This window comes from Musa acuminata, chromosome BXJ3-3 (genome assembly GCF_036884655.1).
Source record: "Musa acuminata AAA Group cultivar baxijiao chromosome BXJ3-3, Cavendish_Baxijiao_AAA, whole genome shotgun sequence".
Classification (NCBI taxonomy): domain Eukaryota; kingdom Viridiplantae; phylum Streptophyta; class Magnoliopsida; order Zingiberales; family Musaceae; genus Musa; species Musa acuminata.
This window is the reverse complement of record NC_088351.1, coordinates 9325466-9335702: the sequence shown is the minus strand read 5'-3', so window position 1 is coordinate 9335702 and position 10237 is coordinate 9325466. Positions and strand designations below refer to the sequence as shown.

The 10237-nt window shown below is 41.3% G+C and overlaps 1 protein-coding gene across 1 annotated transcript; it reads right to left on the bottom strand.

The window, feature by feature from the left end:
- Positions 1-205: 205 nt before the first annotated feature.
- On the bottom strand, positions 206-2099 carry LOC103978125 (cytochrome P450 71A1-like). Its single transcript, XM_018822843.2, has 2 exons — positions 1100-2099; positions 206-1020 (listed from the first exon to the last, which is right to left on the bottom strand). Exons 1-2 carry the CDS (start codon positions 1994-1996, stop codon positions 403-405), a joined length of 1515 nt encoding a protein of 504 aa, XP_018678388.2. The 5' UTR covers positions 1997-2099; the 3' UTR covers positions 206-402.
- Between the last annotated feature and the right edge of the window lie 8138 nt (positions 2100-10237).

The window sequence follows — 10237 nt, the reverse complement described above, 5'->3', positions numbered from 1 at the left end:
GTACACTTGTGGAGGCACCAACAATCTTCTTCTGAATGCCGGTCATATGCTTCATCAATGTTGCATAAGCTGGCATCAGGTTACAGGTGAATCTAACATTTAATTTACTTGATGAAGGGAATTGACATCTAAGAAGAGGATTGTTCTTCCACAAGTCTGTAGATGAAAAGAGAGAAAAATATACCATCTTTTTAACAGTCAAAAGTATGTTAAACCATATGGTCTCATTGGTTAGATTGGTTGATTGACATATCTAAGAAATTGGTTCACACTCCCAAACAAGTAGTTGAATTGCCGTCCAACTTCTTGCTTTATAGATATAGCATCAAGGCAGGAACCTTTTAGGAACCAAGTTGTACCAAAGTTAAGACTGTAACATACGGATAGGTTTGTTTATTATGCTTATACTAGCGGATCCTTGGGGACGGCAATAAGGCGAAGAGGGATCTTCTTTGGAGTGACGAGTCCAGGAGCTTCCGACATGTCCAAATCCACCGGGTTCAAGCCGTCAGGCAATTCCCAGTTGAAGTGATACAGGAGGTTGGCCAGAGCAATCTCGATGGTGGCCATGGCGAAGTTGATTCCAGGGCACATCCTTCGTCCAGCTCCAAATGGGATGAACAGGAAGTCATTGCCTCTGTAGTCCACGGCGTTGTCCATGAACCTCTCGGGTTTGAACTCCTCTGGTGCTTCCCAGGACTTGGGATCTCTCGCTATGGCCCAGGCGTTGACGATAACCCTTGTTTTGGCCGGGACATGGTAACCCTGCAACGAGAAGCTGCTCATGGTCTCTCGTGGAACCAGGATCGGGACCGGAGCGTGCAATCGCAGGACCTCCTTGATCACAGCTTTCAGATAGGTCATTTGGTTCACGTCCTCTTCTACCACCATCGGCTTGCCGTCGGCGACCTGCCGTACTTCGTCTTGCAGCTTCTTCATCGCTCTTGGGTTCCGCACGAGCTCTGCCATGGCCCATTCCAGTGATACGAAGGACGTGTCTGTCCCAGCAGCGATCAAGTCCTGTCGGGTGAAGTTGACGCTTAGGTAAGAGATGGATTGGGATGAACCACAAGGAGGGATGCCATAGCTCACAGCTCACCATGGTGATAGCTTTGATGTCGATTTCTGCGAGTCCCAAGTCTCCGGCGTCATCTCTCTGGAGCGACAGAAGAACATCCACGAAGTCTTCATTCCTATTGAAGCCCTGCTCAGCTCGCTCGATATGCTCTTGCAGTATCCCGCTGAGGAACTCGTCGATCCTCCTTCCGATTCTGTCGAGCTTGGCGTCGGTTCCGGTGATGGCGCTCAGCCACCCCAGTGCCGGAAACGCGTCGGCTACCTGGAACCCCCCCAGCAGCACCGACCCGTCGTCTACCACGGCCCGGTACCTCGCCGCCGTCCTCCCCTCCTTCGTCTCCTTCCCCGCCGCGGCGTGGTACGCCGTGGCGTTGGCGTACTCGTACAGCACCTCGCTCAGATCCACCTCACCCCGCGGCCGCCCGCCGCCGGCGCACGCCGCCGCGACGCGCTCCATCATCCTGCGGACCTCCTCGTGGCGCAAGGCCCGCAAGGAGAGCACGCGCTTGAGGCTTAGGAGGTGCACCACGGCCAGCTTCTTGGCCTGGCGCCAGCGCTCGCCGTAGGGGGCGAACGAGATGTTCCGGGCGCCGTAGGTGATCTTCATCGCCGCTTTCGAGGCAGGGCGGGTGGAGATAGCGAGGTCGTGGGTCTTGAATAGCTCCTGGGCGGCGTCGGCGGAGGACACGATGAGCGCCGGGACTTGGCCCATGCGGATGAGCATGACGGGGCCATGCTTGTGGGAAAGGTCGAGGAGCGAGCGGTGGGGAAGCGAGCTCAGCTGGTGGAGGTTGCCGAGGAGGAGAAGACCGGGCGGCGAGGGCGGGAGTCTCAGCTGGGTCTTCCCAGACAACACGACTTTGAAGGCCAACAGAATTGCCAGCAGAAGGAAGGGAACAAGGAAGAAGAGGAGTGACATGGTTGAAATCTAGATCAGCGAGGAGCAAAATCCATGGGAACAGCGGTCCGCAGATAAACTCGTGAACTGAGGGGTGCTGCCTGCCGTGGCCACGGCAGCACTGTGCTCTGCGTCAGCTACTGTGTCTTATTGTCATCGTCTTCTTGTGGCTTCTCTTCTTGGGAAGGTTATCCATAATTTTTTAGATGTTTCGATTAAATTAACATCAATCTCAAATTCATTGTCTGTAATATTCACATCCACATACACATTTTAGATATAGAATCTAACTATAGTATTCATTTTATATCCAATCCAATTGGTAAGTACATATGTTAATATGGAATCTAACTAGTATTCGTTTTATATCTAATCCGATTGATAAAAAATAGATGCTAATATGAGTACTGTGATTAACCTATGGTTAAACAGCTGAAAATTGCTCGATGTGAGGTCAAAATTTTCATCCCTTTTCCGTTAAATTCTTGGATGATCTAAGATAAATCTTGCCAAAGTAGATGCAGTCGAGATAAGACAGGCTGGACACTAGGATTCGGCTGAGCATTTTGAGCTGCTTGGCCTTTTAAATCGGCTACTCAAGACAGATCATGCATTGGATCGTGAAAGCTAGTGAGAGTCAAAGGGTGTCTAAACAGTATTCTGGTCATCGTTGTCGTTGATCACTTGATGAGAGAAACATTTGGATTTCACTTCATTTTTATCCGACATACATGAGAAGGAAAACTGTGACAACTTACTTCCTCAAATGAAAGTAGAACTTCCTGTTCACATTCTGAGAGGTCGATGCTAATGGCTACGTCTGGCAATTTCCTGGAACTTTCGTCGCCGCGTCGACCGAGAAGGAAGCTTCGTTGAGCCGCACTTCCCGCCTCGGCTTCTTTCCTATTTAAGTGCTTGATTTGAATCGCTCCATCAACACCACCGTCAACGAACCTCCTCTCTCTCTCTTGTGCAGTGGACACGTCGATGGAAGGCGCTGCGCCATTCATGAACGGGATCGGAGTTCGTCCATGGCCACGTCTCCATCCCCGCGGAGAGCGGTGGGTTCTCAGCTGGCTCGGTTTCTCGATGATGGCGTCGTCCTCCAGCACTATCATGGATGCCGTCAAGAAGGTCAGCTCGTCGGCAGACGCCGAGCCCGTCTCCCCTGGCTATCTCTTCGGCATGTACCTGCTGTGGATCACTGGAATGGTCATCATGTTGCTGCCGGTGATGCTCCCCAACTCTCCCAACGTGACAAAGATGGGTGCCCTGGTGGCGCTGGGTATGATGTGGTTCATGGTTGCACCTTGATGTGGTTCATGAGATGTCCTGCTTCTTGCAAGTTTTCAGTTAGGTTACATGTATAAGTTGTTCTTCTTCAAAGCACAATCTTCTTGCAGCTTGTGTCCTCTAAATTCTACAGGAAATCCATGCATGGAAGTGGAATATTCCTTCCATAATGGAATGGTAAGAAAAGAACAAATAGAAGATACAATCTGTCGGATCCATAGCTCATCCTCAGATGAGTTCTTGATGTGCCTTATGTCTTTGAAGCGAACGGAGAGTTGGTGGGTGGTCGTATCAAGACTTTTTCTATAGTTATCAGTTCACATTGTCCTGTGATCTGCACATTTCTTTCCTACTTCCCTTTCATCTCCAGCGAGCTGGCATTATCTTCTCCTTTGGCATCTTACGGAGAAGCGTCGTTGACGACGGGCAAACCTGACCTGAGAACAAGCAGGATTGGAGGATCACCTGTTTGGGCTGCGCCAAAGAACGACTTTTCCGTCGTTCTCGCAAGGCACATCGACCGAGTGGTGTGGGGTCACCGCCTATGCGAGCGGGGCATTTCGTGTTCCCTGTCTCACCCGATACTCTGCCCTAAGAAATCTCCCCCTCACCACGTACTGACGTGCCATTGAATGAAATGATACCAACCGTAAGTATCGGGGAACCTTAAGCTGTGGCCGATAGATCAACACGATTTGATCTAATCCCAAGAGGTGATCAATGTTAGGTCAGATCCGAGCTTCTACAGCACACAATCTGACTCGATCTCTTCCAAACTAAAATCAAATCAGTATTGAGTGAAATTAGGAGTTCACAGGTGCTCCAGTCCGACTTTGTTGTTGGCTAAGAGGTCGACTTTTATGCTGATGAATGAAAGTTGATCATCGTTAATGGTCGTCGACTCCTCGGGTGGTCGACTCGTATCCACTATAGGAGTGATGTTCGACTTGCATGGATCGTCGTCGTCTTAAGTTTTCATAGTGGCTCGTACCCTCCATGCGGGCGCTTGTCGATATGCATGGATTTGCATCATGCGACATTGTTTTGAGCTTTCCGAGGCTATCATGTGCTGTGTGACATCATCCTATATAGCCTCGGATGGCATGGAAGCGGGTGGTCGCCTTATTCGAGTTCGAGGCATACCATGTCAGTCTTGAGACTCCATGTTGGTGCTGATGTGACTGTTGACTGTTAGAGCAGGGTTGGAGAAGGAATATGCTCCATCAATAAACATAAATCATTCTGGTCTGACATATTAGTTCCCGGAGGATTGAAGGAGACGACGAAAAGAAAATGAGAGATATATTAGCTTTAGTTCATCTTCCTCTCTTTATCGATTTCCTTTCCTGTGAGCTTCGATCTGCAGCATATAGTCTCGAACATTGATTGTTGGACTTACAGCCTATAAGTTCAGCCCATAGTGGGCTTTAACAGTTAATAATGGGTTTTAACAGCCTATAGCTCACCCCTCTTTTAACTTAACCCTAAATCTAATAAGGGGGGTGTAGTACCTGCGAACATAAGGGAAAAACTATAGCAACGAGGCATCAAATTGCAGCAGCAACTTGATTAAAAAAAACAAGGAGAAAAAGATAAAAAAATAAGAGAAATAAAAAGAAGAAGATAAGGACAACATAGAGAGACTATTCTCAATCATCTAGGTAGTGTTATCATCTCATGTTAGATCAGATCTATAGTAAATTATTTTTATGATTACTTGAGGAGAATTTGAATATTATGTACAGTGACGTAATCTTTGTATCCTAATGATTCTCTTGAGATTATTGCTTGGGTTTTGGGTAAAAGACTGAGATTTGTATATTTATCATTCTTATAGTGGATTATCTCTAGTTTGCCCCGTTATTTTTACCATTTACATTGGAGGGGTTTTTCACGTAAATTTTGGTGTCCTATTTGATTGTGATTTTCATTTAATTCTACTACGTGTTACGGCCTACTAGTATTTATTCCTATACAATGTTTATTTCCTTTATATCCAATCAACTGGTATCAGAGTAGGGTATTGGTGATTTAATTTTTGTGTTTGAACATGGAGGCCGGTAGTATTTCTTGCATTATTAGCTTGAATGGAAACAATTGGATGATATAGAAACTAATAATGAAAGATCTCTTGTATTACAAAGATTTGTATGAACCTTTGCAGGAGGATAGTGTAAAGCCAACAACTATGACAGATAATGAGTGGAAGAGGTTAGATAAAAAAATAGTCGGGTTTATTCGACAGTGACTCGATGACAGTGTCTTTCATCATGTTTCTACTGAAAGTTTTGCATATTCTTTTTGGAAAAAGTTGGAAGGTCTCTATGAAAGAAAAGCAACTGACAACAAAGCTTTCTTAATAAGAAAACTTATGAACCTAAAATATAAAGAGGGTGTTTCTATTGCTGAGCATTTGAATGAAATGCAGAGTATCACTAACCAGTTATCCTCTATAAAAATGTCTCTTGATGATGAGTTACAAGTATTGTTATTTCTCAGTTCTTTGCTAGAAAGTTAGGAGACATTGATAGTTTCCCTTATTAATTTTGCACCATATGGTGTTTTCATAATGAGTCAAGCAATAAGCATTTTGTTGAATGAGGAGTGGAGAAGAAAGAATTCAGCAGCATCTTAGAATGATTCGTAGTCACTTATCTCAGAGAACAAAAAAATATCAAAGTCTAAGGATAAAAGTAATTCACGCATAGGTAGAAGCAAATGAAGATAAAAAAAAGATATTATTTGGTATAATTATGGTGAGAAAGGATATTACAATAACCAATGTAAGCAACTTAAGAAGAACAAGAAAAAGAAAAAATAAGTGGAGTCTTCAGAGTCAAAAGATAATATTACAATTACAGTGTAGGGTGATGATTATTTGATTTTATCTCGTTCTAATAATATTTTTTCTTGTGTGTGTCAGGATCTTAAGTGAGTAATTGACATAAGTACTTTTTATCATGCTACACTCTGAAGGGAGTTTTTTACTACCTATAGGTATGAAAATTTTGGTGTTGTTAAGATGGACAACTATGGCATAGCAAACATCATTGACATAAGTGATATCCATATAAAAATCAATCTTAGCTATAAGTTGGTGCTTAAGGATATGAGACATGTGATTGACTTGAGGCTGAATTTAATTTCAGTTGGAAGACTATGATAGCAGATTTCATAGAGGGCAATATAAGCTTAGTAAGAGTTCTTTTATTATGGATAGTGGAAAGAAATGTCACACTTTGTACAGGTTGCAGGCCAAAACTTGTGGTGAGTAGTTAAATACTACATAGAAAAACTTCAGCATATAGTTGTGGTATAGGCGACTGAGACACATGAGCGAGAAGAGGCTGCAAGCTATTTCCAAGATAGAGGTATTATTAGATCTCAGAGGTACACGTTTGAACAATTGTATTGATTGTTTAGCTAGTAAATGATATAGAGTTTCATTTGTTAGTCCTGCTTTTTCCAGAAAAATACATGTCTTAAACCGTATTTATACAGATGTATGTGATCCTTTGAGGATAAAAACTCCTAGTGGATCTGTGAATGTTCCTGGTATCAGTTGTGCATTTTATTTTGTCATTTTTATAGATAATTTTTCTAGGAAAGTTTAGGCCTATGCTATGAAGACCAAAGATCATGTTATTAATGTCTTTAAAGAGTTTCATGTTAGAGTTTAAAGGGAGATAGAAAGTGATACCCGGGGGGGGGGGGGGGGGGGGGTAAAAATGCAGAATGGATTTCGAAAGAACACCAATAGAATAGTTGTTCAGATAGAAAATGTCACAGAAGGCAAGGAACGAACTCTTGAAGAAACTTCGGTAAAACGAAAAATAGCTCACCACCAAGTTTAAAATCAAAAGGGATATAGAAAGATCACCACCCTAATGACAATAAACAAGGATACAAAACTGAAAGCAAAAGACTCACCACTCAAGGACACATCCAAGAGATACAGAGTTCAAAAGAGCACTCCAAGAGAGCTTCTGCCAATATCTTCAGTTTTCTCAAGTCCTTTCTAAGCCCTAAACCCCAAAATAAATACTAGTGCATGAAACAACCCTTAATGCATAGGAAATTTTGAAATTAAGTGCTTTATAACTGCCAACCAACTCCATTAATGTATTTCTTAGCCATGAAGAAAAGTACCATGATACATCTTTACAATTGCCAACCAACTCCATTAATGTATTCCTCTGTACAGGGAATATGCTGATGAGTTGTCTTCTCTGAGTAGGTTGAGTTGAAGATTATGTAGCAATATTGTTGGCTGAAAAAAATATCATATTATCAGTATGGTCCATATGAACATATTGTAGCAAATTAGACACTCCTGTGTCAATCTCCCCTGGTTGAAAAAGACTTGTCCTCAAGTTCTTGTTTGTTTCGTCATCATGATTATAAAAAGGACTTAAATCAGCAATATTAAATGTTGGGGATACTCCGTAATCTTTAGGTAGCTCAATCTCATAAGCATTTTTGCCAATTCTCTTAAGCACCTTGAATGAACCATCAGCCTTAGGTTTTAGTTTTCCAAATTTTCCCGACGGAAACCTCTCCTTCCTTAGATGAATCCAGACCAAATCACCTGCATTAAACTCCACAAGTTTTCTGCGTTTGTTAGCAGCTTGCATGTACCTCTCATTTTGTTTCTCAATGGTTGCTTTCACACCCTCATGCAGCTTCGTTATCTGCTTAGCTCTTTCATCAGCATCTCCACTAAATTGTTTTGTTGTAGAATGAGGAATTAAGTCCAAAGGACCAGAAGGATTAGTACTATAAACTACCTCAAAAGGACTCTTACCAATACTATGATGCATAGAACGATTGTAGGCAAACTCAATTTGTGGAAGAATGACATCCCATTGCTTAATATTCTTGCCAACATAGCTTCTAAGCAAATTTTCTAAGCTTCGATTTATTACCTCAGTTTGTGGATGATGCGAGCTACTGAAATTCAAAGAAGTACACAGCTTCCTCCAAAGAGTTCTCCAAAAATGACTAACAAATTTTGAATCTCGATCAGACACCATAGTTCTTGGAATACCATACAATTTAACAATCTCCTTAAAATATAAATCAGCAATATGAGATGCATCATTTGATTTATTGTATGGAACAAAGTGAGACATTTTTGAAAATCTGTCAACAATAACCATGATAGAATTCTTGTTCCTTTGTGTTCTTGGCAGTCCCAAAACGAAATCAAGACTCACATCCTCCCATGGAGCATTTGGCACTAGTAATGGAGTGTACAGACCAAAATTTTGACTTCTTATTTTTGCTAAATGACATAATCGACATTGCTTCATATGTTCACATGTCTATCCACATCTCTGAATATTTTAGGCCAGTAGAAATTTGATTGAACAAGAGCTAGAGTCTTGTCCCTACCGAAATATTCTCCCAAAACACCACCATGAGCTTTAGCTAGAATTACTTGTCTCAAAGAACAAGATGGAACACACAAAAGCATTAGCTCAAAAAAGAAAACCATCAAAGATAAAAAATTGTTGAAAGGAACCTGATTTACAATTCTGCCATATCGAGCCGAAATCCACATCATTCTCGTATAGATCTTTGAATGTTTCAAATCCAACCACTTTGACTTTCATTGCTGATAATAAAGAATGCTTTCTGCTCAATGCGTCAGCAACTACATTTTGAACACCAGATTTGTGCTTGATTGTAAAGTTGTAAGATTGTAAAAACTTCATCCAAGCTGCATGCCTCTTGTTTAGCTTGTGCTAGTGATTAATGGACTTTAATGCCTCATGATCAGAATATAGAACAAATGGCTTGGCAAGAAGATATTGACTCCAATGAGATAAAGCTCTACCACAGAGGCAGAATATATTAGTGCTATAGAGATTTACAAATTAATGTTATGGATGAAAGAATTCTTACAAGAATTGGAGTTGAAAGAGAAAAACTATGTGGTTAATTGTGACAACCAGAGTGTCATCTAATTGTGTAAGAACCCAATTTTTCATTCCAAATCAAAGTATATAGATGAAGATACCATTGGATTTGAAATATACTTGAAGAGAAGCAATTGCAACTTCAGAAAAATCACATAGATGACAACAGAATCGACATGTTGACAAAGATCTTACCAAAAGAAAAACATGAGATGTGTTGACAGTTCATCGGTATGACTTTACATTGATGAGTCATAGAACAACCTCCCTTATGGGCTGAAGGGGGAGGTTGTTGGGCTTACAACCTATATGTTTAGCTCATAGTAGATTTTAATAACCCATAACCCACTCCTCTTTTAACCTAATCCTAGATCTAATAAGGGGGGTGTGATAGTTGCAAAAATAGGATAAAAACTATAGCAATGAGGCATCAAATTGCAATAGCAACTTAATTTAAAAAATAAGGAGAAAATAGGAGAAAAATAAGAGAATGAAAGGGAAGATGACAAGAACAACACAGAGAGATTGTTCTCAATCATTTACGTAATGTTCTTTTCTTATGTTAGATCAGATCTACAGTAAATTCTTGTTGTGATTACTTAGGGAGAATTTGGATATTGTGCACAGTGATATAATCCTTATATCTCAATTATTCTCTTGAGATTGTTGCTTGGATTTTGGGAGAGACTGATATTTGTATATTTATTATTCTTATAGTGAATTATCTCTAATTTACCCCATAGTTTTTACCCTTAAGAATTTTCTATATAAATTTTGATGTTATATTTGATTGTCATTTTCATTTAATTCTGCTGTAACATTTGTATCTATACAAAATTTATTTCTCTTTCGTTATTCCACTCTTTACTGCCTTTATGACACTAATTTAGATCACGTTGGCAAAGTAGATTTAGGTGTGAGCAGGCAATTGTTGGTCTCTTATAATGAGAAGCAACCATAGTCATTCGTTTTAAGTAGAAGCAAATATTCCCATGCACAACTTAGACCCACTTCTACAGCCACCAACAAGCAAGCCAAGGACATTCCT

Bases quoted from the DNA above. Each gene is read 5' to 3' on its own strand.
- LOC103978125 (XM_018822843.2), bottom strand. From the start codon at position 1,996: ATGTCACTCCTCTTCTTCCTTGTTCCCTTCCTTCTGCTGGCAATTCTG. The intron at 1,021-1,099 runs GTGAGCTGTGAG...TTCACCCGACAG, and splicing joins ACATCAAAGCTATCACCATG to GACTTGATCGCTGCTGGGAC.